The following is a 26,663-nucleotide window of genomic DNA, read 5'->3' as shown; positions in this document are numbered from 1 at the left end:
TTGTTTTGAAAAAAAAATGCCTTTGTCTTTTGTTTGGCTATTAGAATGTTGATTCATGCTCTTTGATTTCTTACTATCCATCTCATGACACTCATTGAACGGTTCGGCTCGAAAACCGTGTGGGGATGTTTTCCTTCACGTCCGCGCTTTGACTTTAAGAACCGGGGCAGTTTCCATCCAATCATTCATTGTCGACTCATCCTCCTACGAAGATGTGCTCCAAACTAGCTAAGCTAAACGAAGCCTACGTGAATTTGCATAGGGTCAGACACAGTCTGATACCGAAGCCAGAAGAGATAGAGAATGTGAGAATGCTAAAAGTCACTGAAGACCTGATAGAAGAGCTCTTCAGAGAAGAAGTGAACAGGGAGAAAGAAGAATGGACAGAGAAGTACAGACTTCAGAGACAGCAGCAACAGCAACAACAACAACAACAACAGCAGCAGCAGCAGGAACCTGAACCCGACAGAGGCTTTGTCCATTGTCGTATCGACACCAAAGAGTTCTTCTTCTCTTTCCGAAGAAGCAGACCTATCGCCAGAAAGTCTATCCTCAGAGGACATCGCATTCTTAGAAACTAAAAGATTGCCATAGCAAACAAAAAAACAGCCCTTTTCAGGGCTACCCAATACTCTAGAAAAGAAATAACAATCCATTTGCCAATGTGTGTAGGTAGAGTAGTGTGAATATAAACACTAACTTTTTTTTATAGTGTGAGGGTATGTGTTTGTGTATAGGATTGTGTATTTGTAAGTGCTCACGTACGTTTGTGTGGATAGTAGATTAAGATCATGTTTGGGTTTTTTTTTTTTGCTGTTTGACGTGTGGGGAGAGTAGATTTGGGGTTTGATTGCTTTGCGTATGTGGATAGTATATTGAAGTGATTAATGAAAATTTTTTAGAATAGTAATGGGTAGTATAAAAAAGTGAGTGAGTGTTTCTTTTAGGTCCGCGCGTTGTTTGGTCATGATCTAGGCAAGATCAGTTTTGTCTTAGGGGGATGTTTTCCATCACATCCGAGCTTTCAGTATAAATTGAAACTCGTTCGGCAGTCTAACTACCCTTGTTGATTGATCAAGAGAATGAACACCAGACTAGCAAAACTGCTTGAACTTCATGTACACCTGGAATATGCCAGGCGTATAGTGAATGAGCTGGCTGCAGAGGCCCTAGTAGAAGAGGGAAGGATGAAAGAGGAGGAGAGAAGAAACAAAGAAGAGGAGGAGAGAAGAAACAACGAAGAGGAGGAGAGAAGAAACAAAGAAGAGGAGAGAGGAAATTTCAGAATCCCAGAGACAGAAAATTGGGATTCTGAAGCCACTTATCCCGCCTCTGCTCTTCCTCCAAAACGAGTGAAAAGAGACTGGGGAAGAAGATGTGTGTATGGTGCCAGGCCTGGAAGGTGCCATCATTAACCAGGTGTCATGGAGTTCAAAAAACAGCCCTTTTCAGGGCTACGCAATACTCTAGAAAAGAAATAACAATCGATTTGCCAATGTGCGTATGTAGAGTAGTGTGAATATAAACACTGACTCTTTTTTTTCTAGTGTGAGGGTATGTGTTTGTGTGTTTGTGTTTGTAAGCGCTCACGTACGTTTGTGTGAATAGTAGATTATGGGTTTGTTTATTGTTTCTTAGCGTATGTGGAGAGTATAGTTTGGGTTTTGTAACCGCTCACGTACGATTGTGTGGATAGTAGATCATATGAAATGAGAAAAGTAGGGGATGTTTTCCTTCACGTCCGCGCGTTGTTAGGTTATGATCTAGGTAATATCAATTTTATGTCTTAGGGGTTGTTTTCCATCACGTCCGCGCTTTCACTATAAGAACCCACAGTATTCGTCGTTCAAACCATTCTACAAAGAATAAAAAAAGAAGATGGAAGTGTCCCAACTGTTCAATGATTTAAGGCATGTTTATTTTTGGATGGTGGATGGTGAATATGGAGTTGAAAGGATTGAAAGAGATTGGAGGTTAAGAACCAGTGTGCACTATGTGAACGAACTAAAATTAGCCAGGGAGATGATAGAAGGATTAATTGAAGAAGAAGTGAAGAGACTGAGAGGGCTAATAAATCCCCCTTATGTCAGAGTGGGAACATTAAAAGAGGCTGTGGAGAAGGTAGAAGAAGTAAGAAGGTTTTTGGAAGAGATAGAAAAAAGGTCAGAGTGGCCCTTTGTCAAAAGGAGTGTTGAAAGATTGAAAAAAAGGGGAAGAAAAGATGAGAAAGGTGATAGATGAAGAAGTGGAGAAAATAAAGGACAGGTGGGCAAAAGATAGAAAAGAAGAAGAAAATAGAAAGAAAAAGGAAGAACTAGAGAAACTGAACGCTAACTGGATAAAAATCCAACAGAAGTTCCGAGCCATGGGTCACCCGGACTGGACACCAGAAACAGAAAAGAAGAAGAAGAAAGGAATGATGGAAAAAATAAGAGGATGGATAAAGAAGTTAAGGAGTTAGAAGAAGAAGAAGAAACCCAAAGGCCCTTTTCAGGGCCACTCATAGTTCTCGACAAGAGATTGACTTTCCATTGCCTACCCCTTTTTTAAATTTTTTTTTTACAAAATCCCATGTTAAATTCCCCTTGTCCCTATACAGGCCCACGATTTATTCCCATTGTCCCTATACAAGCCCCACAATTTATTCCCCATGTTAATCCCCCTTGTCCCTAGACAAGCCCAAACTCTATTCCCCCATGTTCAATTCCCCTTGTCCCTAGACAAGCCCAAACTCTATTCCCCATGTTCAATTCCCCTTGTCCCTAGAGTGGCCCAGCAATTTTCCCCATGTTAAATTTTCATTGTCCCTAGAGTGGCCCAGGGGTGTTTTTAATGGTAATTCCCATTGTCCCTAGGGTGGCCCCATTCACTACTTATACACATTTGTATTTTGTACTTGACCTTGTCGAAATCAAGTTGACTGTGCACCTGACTAGGAACATTATTTCTGTAAGATAATAATACATGGCTAATATTTCTCTGTGAGTATAGTTTAAATATTAGGATCATTATCAGGTATATTAGGTACACATATTTATCTTAATCAGAGCCTACGACATTGCTATTCACCTATAGAAAACCTGATGTACAAAATGTTTTGCATGTTCTTTATTATAATTTTAGTAATGGACCTTATTTTGTTGACAACTTTGAATGTTCTAAAAATGAAGTTCTGAACCATATCCTGGTTCTATTTTTGCGTCTTAGCCTTTTTTATATAATGTTGTTTACTTGAGGAATTACTCATTCTTGCATTAACATCAGTAGTGAAGGCGGACGATATAGCGAAAAGGAGACTTTAACTTTAAAAAAAGGGAGATGGAATATAACGACAAAGAGAAGTTAACATGATGGGACTGTCTAGCGACAAGGGGATTTTAGCAGGATGGGTCTGTCGAGGGACAAAGGAAATGGAACAGGGTGGAACTGGCTAGAGACAAGGGGACTTGAACATAGGTGGGACTGTCTAGGGACAAGCGTGTATGGGTTAGCATAAACAAACACATATACAATAGAAGGACAAAAAAAAATTAGTAAGAGACCAGAGATCTTTTCGAACAATGGAGTGGCCCTGACAAGGGCCATTGGGATTTTGTTAACACGACTCAGTTAACATATAGAACATCGCACAGATCTTCTTCTCTTCCTCAAACTTCATCTGACACTCGGACCGTAGAGTAAGGCTCGCTTCAGACAGACTTGCCTCTCTACACAAATCCTTCGTTTCCAAACAGCTGTATCTGTGATCTTCATGATAGCCCATGATGATTTCACATACATCAGATAGTCCGGGTTGAACAGCATCGACGACATGAGGGTAGACGACTCTACGTTAGTCCACATCTTGTCACGAGAACAGGTGAATGGAATGAGGACACCAACCCAAACACGCGTTACAAAATTCAGGCAGAGCGCAGAGTCTCTCTTCAGATCAGAAGAGAGCTACATGTGACGTCACATACCCCATATAGGTGCGCTAGCGTCTGTGCGCAGTGAATCGATGCAACAGAGTTGGAACATGACTGAAACTACGAATACGACTTATTGGGGTGCACTGGCAATGGAGACACGGAGTTATGGCATGACAGCTACCAAAGCAAACACAGACTTCTTTAACTCGACCAAAGGGAAAAAGACCTTCCTTAGCCAAACAGTATAACCCAGTTAACACTCCCACTATTCCTGAGACACCAACAGTAGTGATCTCTACCAAATCATCGACATTGTCCAGTGATGAAATAGGCCTTGGCCGTGGAAAATGTATAAGGCAGTTAAAGCTGATTACCTCCCGTTCCTGAGTTTGTTAAAAAAAGAAAACGCCCAACGGTCCTTTTCAGTGCCACCCACCTCTCTCGAAAAGAGTGACTACCCAAAGTTTGCCAAATCAAGTAAAACGTAAATCCCCTTTTTTCCCCATGATGTATACTGTAAGTGCGTGATTGTAGATCCTTATTATTGTAAAAAATCAAAACCAAGAGACACTTACGTTTTTCTTTCTGGTCTATTCTCGTAGAAGTAACAATGAAATTTCACAACACATCACTAAAATGTTTATTGCTTCTTTTATTTCACTCCCTCTTTTTCCATTTGAATTTCTTCAATGTCACATATTTTCCTCATCTTCCTCACTTTCTTCTCGTCTTCTTTTCTTCTCTTTCTGGACGGGTATGGGTTCTTCTTGCTTTTCGGAGGGTACATCTTCATGTTCGGAAGCCCTTTCCTCCTCCTCCTGTTGTTTCTTGGATCGGTTCTTCTTTTTCTTAGGGCCAACAGAAGACCAATGTCCTTTCCCTTGACAATGATAACAGGTATCTTGACCGTTGTCTCTCTTGACGCCTGTCTGCCTTTGACGTTGTGGCCATTCTGAAGGCCAATGTCCTTTCTTCTTACAGATATAACAAGTGTCTTGACTTTTATCTCTTAAGGAGGGGAGTAGTCTGAGGGAAGACACTCACCCTATATATAGGGAAGACACTCACCCTACATACATTTTGCAATCAAGATGAAATGATCGCACAATTTCAATTGAGAAAGGAGAAGAAAGTAAGAGGCAGAAACGTGACATATCGCCTCGTACACGAGCTGAAGTCTTGGCTCAAATTCATACCAGTGATTTTGAAGACGGCATGAGTAAGCCAGATTCCACACCATCTACGTCCGCATCCAGACCCAGAGAGTCTACTTCTAGCCAAAGTCCACCACCCGTATTACCCGATAAGTATTACCACATTCAAGAGACGGATAATCGCTCTTCCAGAAAATTTATAACCACGTCCTACACTGTGAAGTTTAAAGATTTCAAGTCAGACGTACAGTTGGAAAAAGATTCGTGGGATTCTTTGTTAACCCCACTGAAACGGCAATGTGAAGCCAAATAATACCATGTCTTGAGACTCTCCATTTATCAAGGCAATTTGAAGATACCCGTCTGGATCGAGTATAGCAGATCAGCAGAATTTACACCTTCCAAAGTCATCGACAAGATTCAACCCGTTCAGCAGACCAATGACAAGTTTCACACCACCGATGGAAAAGCGACACTGTACATGAGCCCGGTTTTTCTTCCAAAAGGGACCGGACAACGCAAAAAATGTCATTGGTGAACGACCTTCACAGCATCAAGCGTTGCATCGTTCAAATTAACAACGCATAAGACAAGACGTGTTTAGCTCGTGCCACCGCCGTTGGACGAACGTTTGCCGACAAGAACGACACAGCAGAATGGAAACAAACCTGGAAAACTATTCAAAGATCAGACCGAGCCAAACGAAGAGAAGCAAAACTCCCGTTACAGAAAGCCGGAAAATCCAAAGACACCACTTGTGGCATTCCTGAAATTAAAAATTAAAATTGCAAGAAGTCTTAGCTCAACGCTACACATTGAATGTGCACCTCAAGAAGCACGTGGACATCTGTTGTTTCGAGGCGACAGTTTCAAAGACGAAAATCAGATTCGCGTTTATCATCACGATGAACATTTCGATGTCATTACCAGAATCACCGCATGCCTCGGATACAGTGATTATAGTGAGAAATGCGAATATGGTTATAACAATCGAGTGCAACACAAGCATTGGGGATCGAAATATCGAAGATGTTTGGCCTCTCAACCCTGTCTTGATCAAGGACAAGAACGAATGCATTGCCCTGATTGCCAGCTAACGTTTGTCAGCCCTACATGTTACCAACAACATCTGAAGACGTAAGGTTCACAAAAGAAAAGTGTTTGCCAACTCCAGAGATTGTGCTCTGCTTGTGGACATGTTATATGTACCAATAATGCCAAGGCATAAGTTTGTCCAGGAAGAAACGATGTCACATTCGTCACCAAATCGTGGACTTTGAACACAACTGTTACATTAAAAATTACCAGTCGAAGCATGAGGAGGAGAAAGATGACAAGAAGAAAAATAATTTCATCTTTTTGCGATCTCAAATGCATGCAAGAGACCGGCATTCACATTCCTATTTTCGGTGTGGCTCATCGAGCGTGCGAGAAGTGCATCCAAGAACCTGTCTTTAGCGTATTGCTCCCACTGTAGCAAGATTCCTGGACCTAACACTATGGGCTATTTTGCCCAGTGGATCATAGACCCTATTGACGCCACGTGGAGTCAAGAGGATATCGAACGTTACGGAAATTGTCATCGCTATGCCACGGTGAAGACTCACAATTTCTCGGGAAAACAAGAACACAATCTTAGGAATATTTATCCGGAACAAAGCACCGAACGTCCTAAAGTCACTTTGAACGAACAAAATTTGATGCAAGTGGGACAAGTACAGTTTAAAGATTCGAGCTATTTAGCCATGCGTTGAGTCAAATGCCCGAAACGTTTGGAATGACAAATATGGCCAATGGCTATTTCCGCACTTTTCAATACCGAAGCCAACCAACACGCCGTCCTGTCACATTTCCCTGATACTCACTAATACAACCCTAACAACATGAGCACCGAACAATGAGAAGCTTTCTAAGGTTGGTACCAAACTCACGCCCCGGACACCCTCGACTTTCAAGAAAAGATTATGAAGTATTGTCGTTCCGACGTGGACATTTTACGTCATTGCAATGGAAAATTTCGAGAATTGTTCATAGAACACGGAGGGATCTAGCCCTTGAAAGAAGCCTGCACCATTTCCAAAGCGTGCTCCTTAGTGTACTGTAAACGATTCATGCCCGAGAACACCCTGGATGTCATACACCCTAAAACGAGTAACTTTGTTAAACGTCGATGCTCGGTCAAAGCTCTGCGCTGGTTGCATTACTTGTGCGACAAGGAAGACATATGGATCCCACATGCCAGAAACGGAAAAGACGAAAAGACCATCGGAACGTATTCGGTTGATGGCTGGGACTTAGAAGACCCTAAGACCGTATACAAGTTTAACGGATGATTATTTCATGGATGTCTGATTTGCTACCCTCAACGTAACACCAAAATTCAGTTTTTACAACGTACAATGGAAGACTTCCACCAGCACACGTGTCAACGATATTTGAAGTTAGAACAGCAAGGATACCAAGTAGTGAAAATGTGGGAACACGGGTACGATCACTGTTTGAAAACCGATCTTGAGTTTAAACGCACTGGGGAAAGTTACAAGCTGGTGGACCCTCTGGACCCTCAGGACAGTTTGTATGGAGGGCGAACGAATAGCACATGTTTGCCGTACCACGCGGACGAAGAGAAAGGAGAAGAAATCAAATACATGGACGTGTGTTCGGTTTATCCTAACAGGTGCAAATATTGTCAATTTTAGCAGGTTTCCCAAAACTGCTGACGCAACACATCGACGTGGAAAACAATACGAAAGATTTAATAAATGCAAAGTCGTGCCTCCCACTGACTTGTTTCATCCCGTTTTTACCTTATCATTGCCAAGGAAAACTGTGTCGCACTTGTGCCGAAAGTTTTAACCATGACCAACCTTGTCATCACAATCAGGAAGAACGCGCATTGACAGGAACGTCGATCGGCGTGTAATTGTTTCAAGCTGTTGACTTAGAATATCAACTGTTAGAAACTTACCACTTTCCGAAGACAGAACAGTACCGAAAGGGTGACGATATTAAGAACATAATTTTCGCGGACTACGTTTTTGAAACTGAAACAAGAAGCTTGCAGTAATCCTTCCTGCTATCAAACGATCGAAGACCAAAAAGAATTCAAAGAGGAATACTTTGACCAGGGAGGCATCATTTTAGACCACGTGGATACAAATGAAGAACGGCGATCATTTGCCAAAGTGATGATGAATTATTTGTGGGGGAAAAATGGCACGACGACCGTGTTTACCCAAGACAGAATCTTTATGCTACTTTCAGATGATTCACGACACAACCAAATACATGAAGCACGTGGACGTCATTCGTGAAGGCTTGATCATGGTCAGTTACGAAGAAGAACTTGAGTCTATAGAGGCCGACGAATTTGTAAATGTAACCACTGCGGCCTACGTGACAGCCCATGCTCGCTTAAAATTGTTAGAAGCCTTATTCCAATTAGGAGATCGCATCCTTTAATTTGATACGGATAGTTGCATCTACATCGATCGCTTTGGTCACCGTCATCGTAAAATCAAAGGCTACCGCGTAGAAGCCCAGACGGACGAGCACCCCGACGACAAGATTGCTAATGGTAGTCCAAACATTACGGCTACGAATACCGGGACAAACGAGGAGATCTCAAAGGAATGACACTGAATCATCGCACGAGTTACGTGGTCAACTTTAGTGTGCTGAAAGAAGCGTTGTAAACTGGAAAGGATCAAGACTTTAGTGTGACCACCTATGAACCGCACAAGATTGTACGTTTACCCACAAACCAAATCGTCAGTCGACCCTTGGAAAAACTGTATCTAACTGTGTACCAGAAGCGAATGCGTCTTCCAAACCACTTCACTTTACCGTACGGACATGACTGTATAAAAATGGTTCCAAGACTATAGTCACCAACATGAATGATGACTTCGACACAGCAAGAATCTAGTGAGGGACCCACTGTGGACTCCAAGTTTGAGTCAGTCGATTGGAGATGTTTAAAAAATGGCCTAAAGACAGGGAAGGATTACCTACTCCGAATGTTTTAGCCAGAACAGGATTTGTCTACTTGGGACCTAAGGCTGGACTGGGATACGAAGTGCACTGTTTCAGCTGTGGTCTGACGTTGCACATGGATCTTTGTATCAATAAAGATTCGGCTATTCTGGGACATACTAGACGGTCTCCGCGCTGTACTTACCTTTCTATGGCATTTCCACCCATCGCACTGCGGTACATTTGTGGTGGTACCTTAGAGAAGGCAGTACCATTGTCCCGGAAGAAAAACGGAAGACGTCCAAAACTAAGCATCAAAATTGAAAGATTACAAAATCGAGACTTCGTTACGCCTAGTATAAAAAGGGAAAAACTTCCAAGACCGATAGTTCATAGCGATTACAAACGTCAAGCGAGAAAGATGAATCCTTTCGCACAGAGACAAGTCAACAAGAGTTCAGGTTCAGTGATGAAAAGTCGAATGCGATGTGCTGTGCCTTGCGACATGACATACCTTCAGCCTCATCTTCCAGTCAAATTGATTAATGCCTTGTACGACATGAGTCGCGAAGAAATTCCACAAATACGTGCTCGTATCTTAGAAGACAGTCTCAAAGAAGTCTTACGATGGTGTACGGTGACAGCACGTCAATTACTGTCACGGAATTGTATAAATCCTTTTATTTATTAAATATATGTACTATGGTTTCGTTTTGTTGTGTACAACAATACCCATAGGTGATTTCTGTATATTGTAAAAATATTTAAAAACACTGAGTTCGGTTCATCCTGCACATCCGGAGTGCTTTCGATGGCAAAAACCGAATACACCCAGTGCACAGACGATGTATGACTACATCGTCTGTGTATAAATGACTCACCGTAAGACCAAATCTACACATTACGGAACGTCTTGTCAGTGAGCGGTCTACTTTAAGGACTTGTGCATCTTCAGCTGTAGAGGTATGTGAGTTATTTATCAATTTCTTGTGTACAAGTTATAACTATTGTACTACCACATTTATTTTTGATAATTTCTATGTAGCTTTGGCTTACGTAGTATAATGCAAATATTTTCTATTATTGTTTGTGACTTAGCAAGAGATTTATAGCAGCAATATACAGTTGTATTTTTAAGAAACGTTTAGTACCGTAGGATTCTTATCGGGCACGTGTAGGTTCACTTCTGAACCTGTGTATTGTTTTGTAATTATTGTGCCGATAATGTAAACTGTATAGCTTACCATATATAACGTCATTACGTTTTATCATATATGCCCTTGTCATGCATATTACACGGTGTTAGATGTATTTTCAGCTGACCAGAGTCGCAACTGTAGAGCTGATCGAAGTCGACGTGGTACCAGCTGCAAAACTAACCACAGAAGTTGAGCATAGCAACTGTAAAGCTGAACCATAGCAGCCGTAGAGTTGAGTGAACGCTGTTGCAGGTCAAGTAGCAGGTGATCTGGCGTTGCTGACCTATTGGTGGGAGCTGATTGCTTGGTTGACCAAGGAATTAAATGGTGGTCGGTGACGATCTGGAGTACTGACTGATTAATTGACCAGTGGGACTGGTAGCCACGTGTGCTGGTGACGGAGTGTGTAACTCTATACATGTAATCTTTTAGCCTTCGGTTAATTTTGGGGTTCGTAATATCCAGTGTTTTGGGATTGTAAAGATATTTTGTATATCTGTCATTTTGTTTTCATCATTTTACTGTTTGAGTAAAATACCTCATTTTTCACTATTTGAGTTAATACATTTTTCCATATTTTGTACTATTTGAGTAAAACAAATCATTCTTTTTGTCGTGTGAAATTAATGTGGATCATTCACTTTTGTCCTTGTACCGTATAAGGTCATTTATTTGTATTTTCATTTATTGCATTATTAGGTTCGTGCGGATTATGTTAATTTGTCCAATATTTGGATCTCATACATGTACCTATTAATCATAATTCTTTTCTCATTCAACTCATTCATCATTAAACATTGTATTTGTATCACCATCAGAATTGTTCTGTTATAAATCCGAAACCCAACCCGGTTATCTTGTTACAGTTACTTCAAGGCGTCATTCACATTCCTCATCAAACCAAATGCTTTTTGACAAACACAAAGTAGCCTCGACGCAACTCGTACATCTTCAAAGCAAAATGCAAATCATTTTGAAACCTGGAGTAGCGGTTCTCTAGGAAGTGTCAACATTCTCTCCCTATTAAAATGGGATCCTAACGCCCCAGCAGTTACCCCTAAGAATAAAGCCTCTCCCCAACAAAAACGTGCCAAGAAGAAACAGAGCAGTGATGTCAAGACCAAGTCACGACCCCAGGAAAAGAAAAGTCCCAAGAAAACAGCCTCTTACTGCAAGAGAGGCATTGCTGCACGGACTAAACCTTACTTTCTCAAACCTCTACCTGCGGTGGCTGTGCCTCCAGAGCAGCAGTAGCAGCTTCTTATACATCACCGTTGCTAGTGATGCCAGCCACACCTGAGCTGACACCCCTCTTTCCCAATTTGATGAAAAAATGGAAACCCGTGTCTCAAGGAACTTCTCCTCCGGCGGCGACGACCTCTTCCTCCTCATCATCTTTAGCGGCAGCAGCTAGAAAGGTACTCTCTCCCAAAATCAACGTCCAAGAGAGATCGATAATGTCACAGAGTGTACTTGATATCCAAGGAAGAACTATCACGATTTAGTCCGTTGAAAACCCTTCAACGTCAAGTGATGCCCGTACCAGACGATGGACATCAGTGCTTGTGTGTTACTAAACGAAAAAAGATGCCACCCACAAGAAGTGCACACCATCAGCAATGTTCTCGTGCCAAAACAAAGGAAAAAGAAAAGGAAAGTCTCCTTGTTTCACCTAATTTGCCATAAAGCTATTTGTGTGTGTGTGTGTGTGTCTGTGTGTCTGTGTTTGTATTTGTTTGTGCGTGTCTGTGAGTGTGCATTTCATTTATTAAAAAAAGGCCTATTTCAATCGTCATGTATATTTGATTTAATTTAATTGTTTGTTTGTTAGTTTTATTCCATTACATGCCATTATAATGCTATTGTAATGTAATTTTATTTACTGGAATTTGACATTTTCCAGAAATTAGTTTAAACTGTATTAGTTAATTCTATGTACACTCTGTACACTAAATTCCAACTTTATGAATGAATCCTTTTTCAAATTTTTTGACTCATTTGATTTGATTAATTGCACAGGTGGCTTACACATTATTTGTATTTTTATTGTCCATTAAAATAACCGGACTAGATTTGGTTATGTATGGGCTGGGGTGTCAGGGCTCTGTGCGTTTGCGCCTGCTGCCGGGTACCTTTCCTTGCCTCTGCCGGACTTCCTGCACCATGACGGAGATATCGAACAATTTCCACCAATCAAAACTCAGATGTCCCGATGGGACGTCATAGTCTGACCAATCGCAACGGGAGTCACATACTGCTTTGGTAAATGCCTGGACCAGTAGAACAGAATGAAATTTTTCTAGGACATGAATGTATGTTGGGTCCAGTCCCACTCAAGAAAGCCCTCCATTCAAGTCGTTAAAAATAGTCCCACGACCTGAGGTTAAATTAAAAGTGCTCTTTGAGCACATAAACACGTGGAGGATGTGGCACTAATTCCTTCCCCCCACAATTAAATTATAAGCCTGCCGTGCAGGCATTAAATCGACGGGCGAACACGTCGTTAATTTAACTAAGCAAGCAAGCTGTACAGTCTGGCTACCCTCGTTGACCTGTCAACACATTGAAAAAAATTAATTTGGTGAATCATTTAAAAGATGCTTGGTACTGGATGGTGGATTCGGAGTATGTGGTAGAAACGATTGCCGCTCATTGGAGGTATCCAATCACCCTAGACTCCGTGACAAGTCAAGTGACGACTCTAAAAGCAGCTAGGGGTCTGGTCAAAGACGTGATAGAGGAGGAAGTCGAGAAGATGAGAGGATTTATGAAGTCTGAGTATGTGCTTAGAATTTTTAACGTAGCTTTAACAATTTTTCATTCATATCGCTTCGATGTCTGCAGTGTAGCAGTTTATAGTGATGTCCAGCATTGGGGCATCATTCCGCAGACAAGTAGGATGATATCCCATCCAGTTACATTATCCTGACACCAGGCCGACCAGTCCTAACACTAAACTCTTAATATTGAGGGCCTAGCGAGACATTTATTAGTACTATTTTTGTAAGTCTTTGGTATGACTCGGCAGGGGCTCGAACCCACGACCTCCCGCTTTTGAGGCGGACGCTCTAACCACTAGTTCACCGGAGCAGTCGAACTCTGAATATTGTAAGGTGGGTAAATTGAAGGAGGCTATTGATGGTGTGGTGAAAGTAAAGTATTTTTTAGAAGGCATATAGGATTGGACAGATTGGTCTTACCTGTCTCAAAGGAGTGTGCCGTGGGGATCAGACAACTTAAATAAAGCTGAAAATATGGTTAGAAGAGTCAAGGAAGAGTAAGTGAGCAAGATAAAAGCTACCTGGGCAAGAGGAGGGGGGTGAGGAGAAAGAAAATAGAAAGAAAAAAGCGTACTTTGACAGACTAAATGAAAATTGGATAAAGGTGCAGGAAAAATTAGAGCCATGGGGCATCCCGACTGGATCTCTGAGGATGAAAAGAAGAAGAAGGGAATAATAGAGAAAGGTGAGGAGATGGTGGAAGAACTGGAAGAAATATAAGAAGAACCCAACGGCCCTTTTCAGGGCCACTCCATTGCCTCGAAAAGATATCTACTCTCTTGCCAAATATTTTTTATCTTTCTATTGTATATGTATTTGTTTGTTTGTTTGTTCATTTTGACCCATACACGCTTGTCCTTAGACAGTCCCACCCATGTTCAAGTCCCCTAGTCCTTAGTTCCACCCTTGTTCCTCGACAGACCCACCCTGTTAAAATCCCTTTGTCGCTATATTACATCTCTCTTTTTTAACGTTAAAGTACCCTTGTCGCATTCGTCCCCCTTCACTACTAACATCTTTAGCAGAATCGGTTGTATTGTTTTATTCAATATTTCATTTGGGTTGATTTTTATAAATTCCAATTATTATTCACTTGAAATAAAAGTGCTAATCAATAATGTTCTTGGACAGAAACAGTAATTTGGAATTATAGTGAACTCAGACAAGATATTTTTTGGACTATATTATCGTAATATATCAAAAGACTGTTAGCACATCACCACGCTTCAGACCATTGGCACATTACCACATTCGAAACTACAGCACATCAACTCCTACAATAATGGAACTTAACTGGAATACCCCTGAAATCAGTTGAAACTTTATACATATGGACTTGTGATAAAGGGATGTTTAGGACTATTTGGGATTTAATTCACAACACTGTAAGTTCTTCCAAAATTTTAATTTTGTAATCTAGGAAAATAAATTATTTGTTAAATTTTACAAAACTTGTTGGTTTTAGCTCTTTTCTGATAGCTGAAGACAATAGAGATAGATAGATAGATAGATAGATAGATAGATAGATAGATAGATAGATAGACACACATAATAATAACATGTGCTCAATTGCTTGATTTTGCTATTTGCTATGTTCCAATTATTTTAGTCCGTTTTGCATGCTAAAAATTTTCTCGATCTTTTACCAGGTGGCAAAAATCACGATAAGTAAACAAGGCGGAAATATCACTTTACATGGTACGGATTTCTTATGAAAAAAAGTTCACATAGTTATAGCATTCGGTATCACATTTCAATTAATAAATTAGATATTTCGAAAGAATGGGTCGTCCAGCAAGCGTTAACTAATTCCAGAGGAAGCCCGCAGCCTAATAAAACAAGACGGACGCTTGAGAATAAAAAGTACAACTTAACGATGGAGGCCTAATCCTCCGTGCCAACTTCTATTTTTATGCACTGTCGTTGTTTCTGGCCTTGACCTCATGCGAGATGTTACGCACGGTGCGACCTTTACAAGAAAACAATTTTACCGCAAATGGAAACAATCCAACCCAACAACCGCTGCAAATAATTAACACTCTTTAACCTGAACAACTGAAAGTTTTTTTGTCTTATTTTTCCTTTTACCACAAGCGACTACACATACTAAGCAGGAAAGAATTTTCTAAATTTGCTAGAAAAAAGTTTCCAGGGAATATTTCGCAGAATTTTAAAGAAAGAACGAGATGTTATTGCGAGTGGCGATTTGCCACGAACAGCCGTTGCATGATGCATTCAAAGTATCGAGACGCTCGTTGTTGATCAATATCATTTGATTATAGTATGTGGGAGCTGAGCTGTATCGGTTGTCAAGTGTTGTACTTGCGAGCAAAAGGTTATGCGGGTTCGACTCCTACCATTGAAACAGCACAATTCGGCTACCGCGGCGTGTCCATGAGCAAGGCACCCGTCGGCGAGATATAAGTGTTGTTTTGCAATAATAATAATAATAATAATAATAATAATAATAATAATAATGTGGACTTGGTACAGCGTCTAATCTTTAGAAGCTCTAAGCTCTTTACAATATTAGACAATACATAAAACCATATATATGATTACAAAAACAAACACTATGTGATTACAAAACAAAAACATGCTGACAATAATTAAGGAATTAACGATTATTAAGTCCTTAAAAGTACTGTCAAGAGTGACACCTAGGTCTTGTACTGACTGAATTTAATGCTGACACCTAGGTCTTGTACTGACTGAATTTAATGTTGACACCTAGGTCTTGTACTGTCTGAATTTAATGTTGACACCTAGGTCTTGTACTGACTGAATTTAATGTTGACACCAAGGCCTTGTACTGACTGAATTTAATGTTGGTATTGCTGATGTATCTTGTTCAAAGTAAAGGATGTGATGAGACATTCTTTGCGTGTTGATCAAGATGGATTCAGTTTTATCATCATTCATCTGCAGCTTATTACATGTCATCCATGACTGAACATACACAAACACAGACACACTGCGAGAGAGAAAAGGTCGGATATAGTATGTTTCAAACGGTAGTCTTAGCCAGTTGTTCAGCTTCATTTGACTGTTTTAAGTACTCAAAGTTTCATACCCCAAAATACACACACACACACACACACACACACACACACACATAGTTAAAAACTAGGGTAAACTAGCCTTAATGATCTGTTTGTCAAATCCAAACCTCTCACGTTAACACAAACACGAAACACAACAATAAGAACATAAAATGACGTCAAAATGATAAGTTCTTTTTATTAATAATGTGAAAAGTAAATTCCTGTATGTAAAATGGCTGCAAATTTCTCTGTAAAGTACTTGATATGATATGTCTTGATCGAACTGATGGAATGACCTTAAAAATAAGGAAAGCATTATAGTGTTTCACTACCAATGATGATGATGACGATTAATAGTTCCTTCGTGAGTTTTAGCCTGTATATGTTACTGTCATAGTATATATTCTGAATTGTTATATGTAATGTTAAATATAATAAAGAATAATCTATGCTGCAAAGATTAAATTCTCATCCTGCCATTTGTCTCGTAGTAATGAATCTGTCATTATAAGGGTCAGTGATCATTGAAGGAGTTATCGTCCTTGTAAGACAACCACGTGCAAATGAGAAGCACAGGCCAAAAATACATTTCTATATTTTATATCTGATATTACCGTTACAGAAAAATAGTTAAAATCCCTGACATATCTTACCAAATGTATTTTTTAATAGAATTTATAGAAATAAAATATTTACATACTATCCTGGGGAGGAGATTCTATGTATAGTGGGGGGGGGGGGGCTTAAACAAATAGGCAAGAGGTCAGGAAGTCGGAATCCCACGTTTGGTCCCTACCGAAGCCCCCGAAAGCTCGTGCATTTTAAGTGTTTCCGGGGCACGCTTTTGGCCATGTGACTGTAAAGAAAGCTTGCAACAGGAAACGCGCGCGCGCCCGCGTGTGTGTGTGTGTTGGTGGGACGCATATCCTTCTTCAAAAAAGATTAGTCACAAAGAATAAACAAACGAACAGATTTTTAAAAAATAAACAAGCAGGAAGAAGAATAAAAAAATATACTTACAGGACTCTGCCATTGGATTTTCTAATTATCTGGAAGGCAAGGCTGTCGTTCTGAGTTATTCTCAGTTCATATACAGGATTTATGGCTTTTGTATCAGGGAGAACCAGACCGTTCGGGACCTTAAACCTCTTGAAAACGGGGTCGTCAAACTAAAATAATAAGAAATTGTTTCTTGGAGGGTGATAAAGGCACATTAGTATCAGTAAGGTTACAAGGTACATAAGTGATGGAAAATGGTAAATGGCTACGGATTCTAGGTAAAGGGTTTAACAAACAACGAACGTTATGTTGTTGTTGTTGTTGTTGTGGGGTTTAACGCCATTTTTCAGCACACGATTGGCTATGCATGGCGGCCAGTATTAATGGTGGAGGAAGGACCCGGGAAAACCCCGAGAAGAACCACCGACCCACGAGAAGCTACTGGCAAGCTTTCTCACATACCCACATTGGCCGAATCCTGGACTCGAACCCACGCAGACAGAGGTGAGATGGCAGTGATCCGTAACGGAGAGCGCTTTAGACCAACGAACGTTATGTAGAAAACCCTGTGTTGTAAGTCAGAAATCGTGTATGTGTTTATAAATGTTACACTTATGTGTTTGCTACCGGCACATTCCAACATCCAACCTCTCTCCTCGGCTGGTGTCGTTTGTCTATCCAATAATGGATGATTTTTGTTTCTTTATTCCTCAATCAAACGTGTGCAGTGAAATTGGAGGAACGTGGGCGTGCTTTAAAATAGATGTGAAAATAGCTTTGATTTCTATTCGTTTATTTATAACGTCCTAATCGAAATTTGCTTACACCAATGCATATACTCTATGGCAAAAGTAAGATTATTTATACAGATCCAAAAATGTTTGACAACCGGAAAATCCAGGTGGAAATGTTCAAGTTGCATATTTGACAAGTTTTTTAAAATAATATTTTCTTGTTCCAGAAAATGACTAGAAGAGACGGGGAATCAGTTAATACGAATGGTAGTTACTTCAAGTAACCTATCAGTGTTGGAGCAAGAAAAAACGCTTGCATCGGGGGGAGGTGGTGTAACGAGCAGGCAAGGGATCTGTGGGATGCGTGTGGGCCCAGGGTACGAAGTCCATGGAGTATCTTGCCTTTTAAGCGTTTCTAAGGCATAGTTTTAACCATCTAACTGTAAAAAAATGACTTATTCGGAATACCTTACTATCAGTATTTAATACCTATTTTATTTTTTATTTTTAAGCCGTGTACATGATATTGCATTACTTTCCTTCTCATTTATATTGTTGTATTCCCATTTTCTGAATTGTATTTTGATGCTCAACCAAATGAGTTACCGCGGCTTCTAATGACATAGCTCTAGTGAAAATGTGTCCATTATTGCACCCAGAAACGTGCATGCATTATTGTACTTGTGTTCATTGTGTTATTACTGTTTTAAGCTTAAATTTCTAATTTAGCTTTATTTTATTAAAAAAAGAGGTCCAGTACGAGCAGTAGGGAGTACGTAGCATATGATCGGCTTTCAGTTTTAATAAATACATTTGAAATGCCTTGTGTCCTTCTACAAGATTTCTTGTTTTTGCCAAATTAGCTCATCTGGCCGTAAGATCAAGCCAACTTATGGAGTGGTCTTGCGGCCGTTGTAGGTCGTGCGGCCTCCATCAACAGCAACATATTAACACTCTGGGTCTGAATTTCATCAAACTTGGATTGTGGGTTTATATTGTCATGATCTCAGAAGACACTTAGCAAGATCTACGCATACAGACAATACGATCTTGCACCAGACTGGATGAGCTTGTTACCATTGTGGCCGTCATATTTCTGATACGAGAACATTAAAAATCAAATTTAAAATCATTAGAGCTGCACATCGTTAGGCATTTTGAAAAACCAAAAACATATATGCCACACAAAACGAAGCACAAGTAAATATAAGATGATTGTTTGTTTTTCTTCTTCAGAAAAGGTCACTGCGACATATATATATATATATATATATATATATATATATATATATATATATATATATATATATATATATATATATATATATATATATTCAGGAAATAACACAAGTACAAAATAAATGTTGGACAGGTTCGAATAGTGACCATTGCACATAGATAAATATCAACTGACATATATTTGCCCGAGTAGGTTAAGAACAAACAAAGCGTGCATGAAGAAGAAGATTGGTATGCGACCATGTAACAATGTAAATAAACTACCGAATTACAACTTAGATCAGGCTCGGCCCTAGAGCAAGGCGAACAAGGCAACCACCTTTGGCTCCGCGCTTTCAGGATATCAACTCCGAAATGCAATTTTTTGCTTGGGGCCCCGCGCTCCTCGCTTGCTTCCTTGGGCCTCGCATGCTGCCTTGGGCCCCACACATCCTAGGGCAGGGCCTGACTTAGATACAGTTAATGGTCTAAACGATGTCCTGTACAAATATAAGATACTAAAAGCATCGTGAGATACGTGCATTTTGTTGAGGTAGTCTTGCGTCTGATTGGTTGAGTTTATTACCACTCTGGAGATCACACTCTGGTCAGATTTTGACAAAACTTGGCATCAGGTCTCGTATCATAATAACGATTTTCGATAATGAGCAGGAACCATGCATATTAATGAGGTGATCATACATCTGATATTCAGTGAGCTTTTAAGCGCTCTTGTGTGTCACTAATCCATTTGTGATCTGATTTTAGCTTATTATATCATTATTATATCATCAAGATGTTGGATGAGTTTGATCATGTGCGACACGTATTTATAAGGTGATCTTGTGTTTAATTGACTGAGTTTGTTACCACTAGAGACCGAATCTGTACTGGATTTTACGCAGATTTGATAAATAAACTTATACCACTATGGTCTTAGGATGATTATATAACATTTAAGATCTGAGCATAATAATGAAGTGGTCTTAACCTGATTGGTCCTAACATGGTTGGTCTTAACCTGATTGGTTCAGCTTGTTAATTATTTATACAATGATTTGGAGATAGTTTCCACATTACATAGGGTTTATTATTACAACACTACAGTGGCATGCAAAGTGAACAGTCAACTGTCAAGTTTTCCAAACATTTGAGGATACCGCCTGGACCGTACCATGATACACATCGCAGGTTGATAGGCGTTTATGTTGTCAATGGTAGGTCTCCTTTATAAGATGACATCAATTAATCATCGGTAAGGTCACAAGATTGTAATGTATACAACGACGCAAAAATGCACACATTTATTTTATCCTATATATGTTTATAAATGTGTGTCAGTCCAAGTTTGTAGTAGTCTTTTCGACATTGCCATTTCTAAAAGTTGACAGAAATACAAATAACCTGCCAAGACATGTCGCCCGAGGAAAATTTACATCTTATGAAGAAACAAGAAACAAATGTTTTCAAATCCAAACAAGCAGGAATCAGAACACAAACATAGCAGCGTAGCTGTGGTATTTTGCAAACTCCCAACCAACAGTGTTATACTTAGTACGAACAAAACAATATCATTATTAAAGTTTACGCCAAAAAGTAGGAAATCATACCAAATGTGAACAATTGGGCCAACTTTGAACCTATGCACGTCGACTGCCTTGTTAACGCTATATGTATCTATCGCAAAAAATAAAAATAAAAGACTGATATTTGAAGTGCGAAAATATGGTCGGTTAATTTGCTTACAAACATAGACATGAGTGCATCATTTTTATGTACCGTAAATACGATACAGTAAGACCGACGATCGGGTGAATTGACATGCCAGCCAGTATATTTGGTGGAGGATGAACACGGGAAAACCACTGGACGACCCACCGACCCACGTTAAGCTACTGACAAACTTTCACACATACCCATGCTGGTCGAGCCGAAATTCGAACCCTTGCGGACAAAGGCGAAATGTCAGTGATCTGTGAAGGCCACCGCCTTAGACCACTCGGCCACTCGGGACTCAGACCGATGCTCAGACAAACAAATAAATGGATTGATGGACTCTAGCGACGAAGGCATGGTGTCTCGCCTTAACAACCGTAGCTGGAAGGCAACAAGCAGAGTGTTTTTATGCATCGAAGACTTTAGATCTAAGCATTATTGTTCTGTGAAAAAAGCACAAACATTTTATTGAGTATGGTTTATTATTTACTTTGTATTATTACTGCTATAAATAAATCGTTACAGACGACTGTGAAGTCATTACTCGCCGAAGCTGTCTAGGAAAGATTGATCTACGGCTATGAATTCTTTATCCGTAAGAGTGTTGGAAACATTGTAATACTTGAACTCATTTTACAATGTTCGATAATTTATGATTGGTCTTTTAATACATTTAAAGCTAACTTTCAAACATCGATTGATTTTTCAATTTCGATTTAACAAAGGCAAGCATTACATCTTGAAATTAGCTTTATTTAATGTAAATTAAATTGCTTTCTGTTGCTACTGTTGCATGTAATGTAAGAAATTTTCTGTAATGAAACTGCGGCGTGATAACACGTACAAAATGCACACACTCAGTGCATCACCCAGGGTCACGTTACGAGTTCAAAACCTTGATAATACGGACAATAATGCATGATAATCATATAGATATCCGAATACAATGATGGTATCCCATGCATGATAATCATATAGATATCCGTATACAGTGTTTGTATCCCATGCATGATTATCATCTAGATGTCCGTATACAGTGTTTGTATCCCATGCATGATTATCATCTAGATATTCGTATACAGTGTTTGCATCCCATGTATGATTATCATCTAGATATCCGTATACAGTGTTTATGTCCCATGCACGATAATGTATGCACTGTTTGTGTCCACAACAGAGATGATCATGAATCATGAGAAGCCTGTATTAAATACCATGGTGCGAAGAAAGAGCTGCTATGTGGAATGTATTAAATACCATGGTGCGAAGAAAGAGCTGCTATGTGGAATGTATTAAATACCAAGGTACGAAGAAAGAGCTGCTATGTGGAATGTATTAAATACCAGGGTGCGAAGAAAGAGCTGTTATGTGGAATGTATTAAATACCAGGGTGCGAAGAAAGAGCTGTTATGTGGAATGTATTAAATACCAAGGTGCGAAGAAAGAGCTGTTATGTGGAATGTGTGTGAAGTTTAATAATTGCAAAGCATCAGAGGATAAACTTTGTTTCTCAGGTTTTGTTTTTCTATAACAGTTGATTACGTCTCATTATTCTTATTAAATATGCCTTGAAATGATTATCAAATTCTGAACATAAAGTTAATAATAATAATAATAATAATAATAATAATAATGTGGACTTAGGACTGCGCCTAATCTTTAGAATCTCTAAGAGCTTTACAACATGATAACGCATAAAGTCATATACAACGACACATACAACATCATATACAACGTCATATACAACGACAAGATTACTAAAACAAACACCATACAATTACAAAACAAAAACATGCTGAGAGTGATTAAGGTAATAAACATTATAAAGTCTTTAAGTTTGGTCTTGCAGATGAAATTGTGAGTTTTAAAAGCACATTTGAATGAGATCACAGTGTCCTCGTTTCTAAGGTCTAAGGGCAGGTTGTTCCACGGAGCTAGGCCTTTGTAAGCGAAAGTGCGTTGTCCGTACGACTTCGTTTTAGTAGTGGGAACGATGAAAATGGGAGTGTTGGAAGAGGTGTTTAAGTTTCCAGATGGGGTGTACACATAAATGATGTCAGGTAGGTATATTGGACTGGAGCCAGTCAACGAAATGTAGCATAGTGTGTGTGTGTGTGTGTGTGCGCGCGCGCGCGTGTGCGTGCGTGTGCGTGTGATTTGGATTTTTAACGTAGCTTTAACGATTTTTCAGTCATATAGCTACGATATCTTCGGTGTGGCAGTTAAAGTTTATAGTGATGTCTAGCACTGGAGCATCATGCCGCAGACACGTAGCATGATGTCCCACCCAGTCACATCCTGACACCAGGCCGACCAGTCTTAACACCAACCTCATAATGCTGAGCACCTAGCGAGGCAGCTGATAGTTCCAGTTTTATAAGTTTTTGGTATGATTCGTCTGAGGTTCAAACCAGCGACCTCCCGCATTCGAGGCGGACGATCAAACCCCTAGGCCACCGGAGCGGTTAAATATAGCATAGTAAACAGATCCTGTGTTTGATTTTGGATCGAACGGGTAGCCAGTGAAGGTTATAGAGCAAGTGGGTGTGTGCGTACTCAGTTCTTGGTACTCTAAGGATGATACGTTATGAACGTTTTGAAGTTTCTGTAGTAGATACTGAAACGAAACAGACAGAAGTGAATTGCTATTGTCCAGTCTTGAAGGTACTCTGTTATGTATATTTAATTTACATTGTTTGTTAGTTAATTTTTTTATTTTTTTATTTTTTATTTCATGATATGCTGATGGTTATGTAAAATTGTATTTTTGTATCTGACCGTGTCCAAAATCAATGAGTATTTTTTACTGAAGGATAAATATTAGTTTTTATCTTGGTCTGAGTAAAGGAAATTGTATTTAGCGTGTTCTTTATTTTTATTTTGGTAACTAACGTTCTAACTATAACTAAGACTTTTTTATCTTGTGAACATTAGGAACCTTGTAGAATGAAATTTTCTGTTTGTCCTTTAGGTAATAATATCTTTTTAGAAAATGCTAATTGTGACCTAGGTCGGGTAGAGGAGTATAAAATCTTGTTTACGGGAGAAAAAAAATTATTCATCGGAAATACGAAATGTTCATCTAAAATAATATTCTTGGAAATAGAGACTTGAATTTATTTAAATAAAGATACGTTCTTGGATATTATTAGTGTGATTCTACAAAAGACTGTTGGTACATGATTACTACTGTGGCCATCACAGGCACATCAACACTTTCAGCGTTGGATTTATTTGGAAAACCACTAAAGTTTATTCAGAACTTTATTCATTAGGACTTGTGTTAGAAATTCTATGATGTTTTGGGATTTAATTCGCAATACCTTAAATTCTTTTTTTTTACAAATTCACCTTGTATTTTAGAGAGAAAAAATTGTTTGTTGAATTTTACAAAACTTGCTGATTTTTTAATCTTTTCTGTCACTTTGTTTAAGACCATATAGTCGTAATGCTAAGGAATACACAACTGTTTTATTGGCATTAACCGAAAGAAAATTGCGCATGGAGCTATATATATAATCACCGAGTGATAGACGGAGATCTATGCAATTCGATCCTCATTAAGTTCGCGAAATATATACTGGATCTACTGAAGAGGGCATACAGTATTGGAGCTATTGCCAAATCTGAACCTAACCCCTAATCTATGCAACTTTTTACTAAGCAATCTAATAAACTATCCCAAATTTATTTGGCAAACAACTTGCCATTACCCTACTACACCTATTCCACAGGTTGATATAGATCGATATAGACCTACTCTAGAGATTGAAATAGATCGATATAAACCTACTCTACAGACTGAAATAGATCGATATAGACCTAATCTATAGACTGAAATAGATCGATAGACCTACTCTACAGACTGAAATGGATCGATACAGGCCTACTCTACAGGCTGAAATAGATCGATATAGACCTACTCTAGAAACTGAAATAGATCGATATAGACCTACTCTACAGACTGAAATAGATCGATATTTACCTACTCTACAGACTGAAATAGATCGATATAGACCTACTCTACATACTAAAATAGATCGATACAGACCTACGCTACAGGCTGAAATAGATCGATATAGACCTACTCTAGAAATTGAAATAGATCGATACGGACATACTCGACAGGCTGAAATAGATCGATATAGGCATACTCTACAGACTGAAATGCATCGATACAGACCTACTCTACAGGCTGAAAGAGATCGATATAGGTATACTCTATAGACTGAAACAGATCGATATAACGAAACCCAAGTCAACGTTTAGGTCATTTCTGCCCAACTCGATAGACGACGAAAAGTATTTCCTATCGTCATATATACATACATACATACATACATATATATATATATATATATATATATATATATATATATATATATATATATATATATATATATATATATATATATATATATATATATATATATATATTACGAGATTATTATACAGTGATATATACAAAGTGGCGTCGAGTTTCATCCAGGTTTCTCAACACAACAAGGGTGAATTCATTAAAATTCAAAATCTAGCCAGGGATGAATGTGAATAAAAAATATTATTGGGAAGGCCAGTAAATAATGGAGTCAAGGGACGACATTAACCTCCATTCTGTACAATTATAGGTTTACACCATTAAGTAGAGATTTTTGGCATCCAATATAGACTATGCGTGCGAGTTAGATTCAAAAACGGTACAATATGTAATATCCGCTCACATTATATGAACGAAAGGTCATAATTAGGTACGTTGGTCACGTATTCTTGAAACAATTGTGTGCAAGAAAGTCAACCCTTAGGTCCGACAAGTTTGCCAGCCTATGACTTTAGCCAGAATAATGAAAAAACTTCAGAAGTTCGTAACTTTAATCCCGCTTCATAATGTTTAATTTCAATGGCGCAGATGTACTCAAAGCATCGTACATGTATATGATTTTGGGATCTTGAGTTGGAACTTAAATTTTGTGGTCGACAGGTTTTAAGAATACTGGGGCTGGTTCCATTAAAAAAAAAAAATTTTAGGCATACTGGAGTAACTCTACGGGCCGGGCCCCGCTGCCAGCGTGGCGCTTTATGTCTCGCAAACTATAAGGTCGGGCCTGAACACGGCCTGGTTCCGTCCGTCATCGAGACTGTCAAATGTCTATGACATAGCTATGGATTAAGCATCATGAATTATTGCAGAGGTTTTGTACCTGTGCTTGAATTTCTTACATATGAAGTTTCCAGAATATGGAGCCCATTTTGCGCCGGCATATCAGGATGTATGATATTCTTTCTAACTAGACCGTGATCAACCAGCGTAGTATACGTGTCTACCATGCTCGCAATCGACTGCAGTACAGGTGGAATTTAAAATTGGTAAACCATTTTAAAAATGACTGACCATTTACTGCTCTAGCCGAATTTAAAACTAAAACATGTTTTACATTTGAAACTACCAATACACGGCATTTACGTACGTTTATATACATAATGACAGTATTATTCCTCGTGTTATCAAAGTGGTTCTTATATGATTAATACTAAAAGCCTAAACCCTGTTGCTGACGGAAGATTAGTTTCGCAAAAAAGTACTGGGATTCTTGAAATTGAAACCTGAATGCATGCAGTCAATAGAAGAAAAAAATCTTGACTGCTGGAATGCAACTTTCGGTACCAATCTTGTAATGAGGCAAAGATGCTATGGAAACTGTTGGGTTGAATACAAATAAAACCAGACATAAAGCCAAAACGTACTTGAAAATGTTCAGCATAAAATAAAATAAAGAACTATTACAAATGAATTTAAGACGTCAATGTCTTTTCAGTTTTCAAAGACACAGTTTCTTCCCTGCTTAACGAAAGCAACAACTGTAATCATGTGACATGTGAGATTTTAATGCAAATGCTACCAAAAGAGTTGCACACAAAAAAACAAAAACAAATCT

General features: G+C 39.1%; 1 protein-coding gene across 2 annotated transcripts in view; it reads right to left on the bottom strand.

Moving 5' to 3' along the window:
• LOC149806562 (maltase-glucoamylase-like) overlaps window positions 1–26,663 on the bottom strand; it is a 353,277-nt gene that overhangs the window by 325,502 nt on the left and 1,112 nt on the right. For both annotated transcript variants that reach the window (XM_089954672.1, XM_089954663.1), the window contains one exon: window positions 17,084–17,232. In XM_089954672.1, the coding sequence (XP_089810798.1) occupies window positions 17,084–17,232 (149 nt within the window). The remainder of the gene's footprint in view (window positions 1–17,083; window positions 17,233–26,663) is intronic.

The sequence above is a fragment of the Sinohyriopsis cumingii genome, chromosome 1 (assembly GCF_028554795.1).
Source record: "Sinohyriopsis cumingii isolate HCF-2022 chromosome 1, ASM2855479v2, whole genome shotgun sequence".
Taxonomy (NCBI): domain Eukaryota; kingdom Metazoa; phylum Mollusca; class Bivalvia; order Unionida; family Unionidae; genus Sinohyriopsis; species Sinohyriopsis cumingii.
Note: the sequence above shows the minus strand (reverse complement) of the source record. Positions and strands in the feature narration are given on the sequence as shown.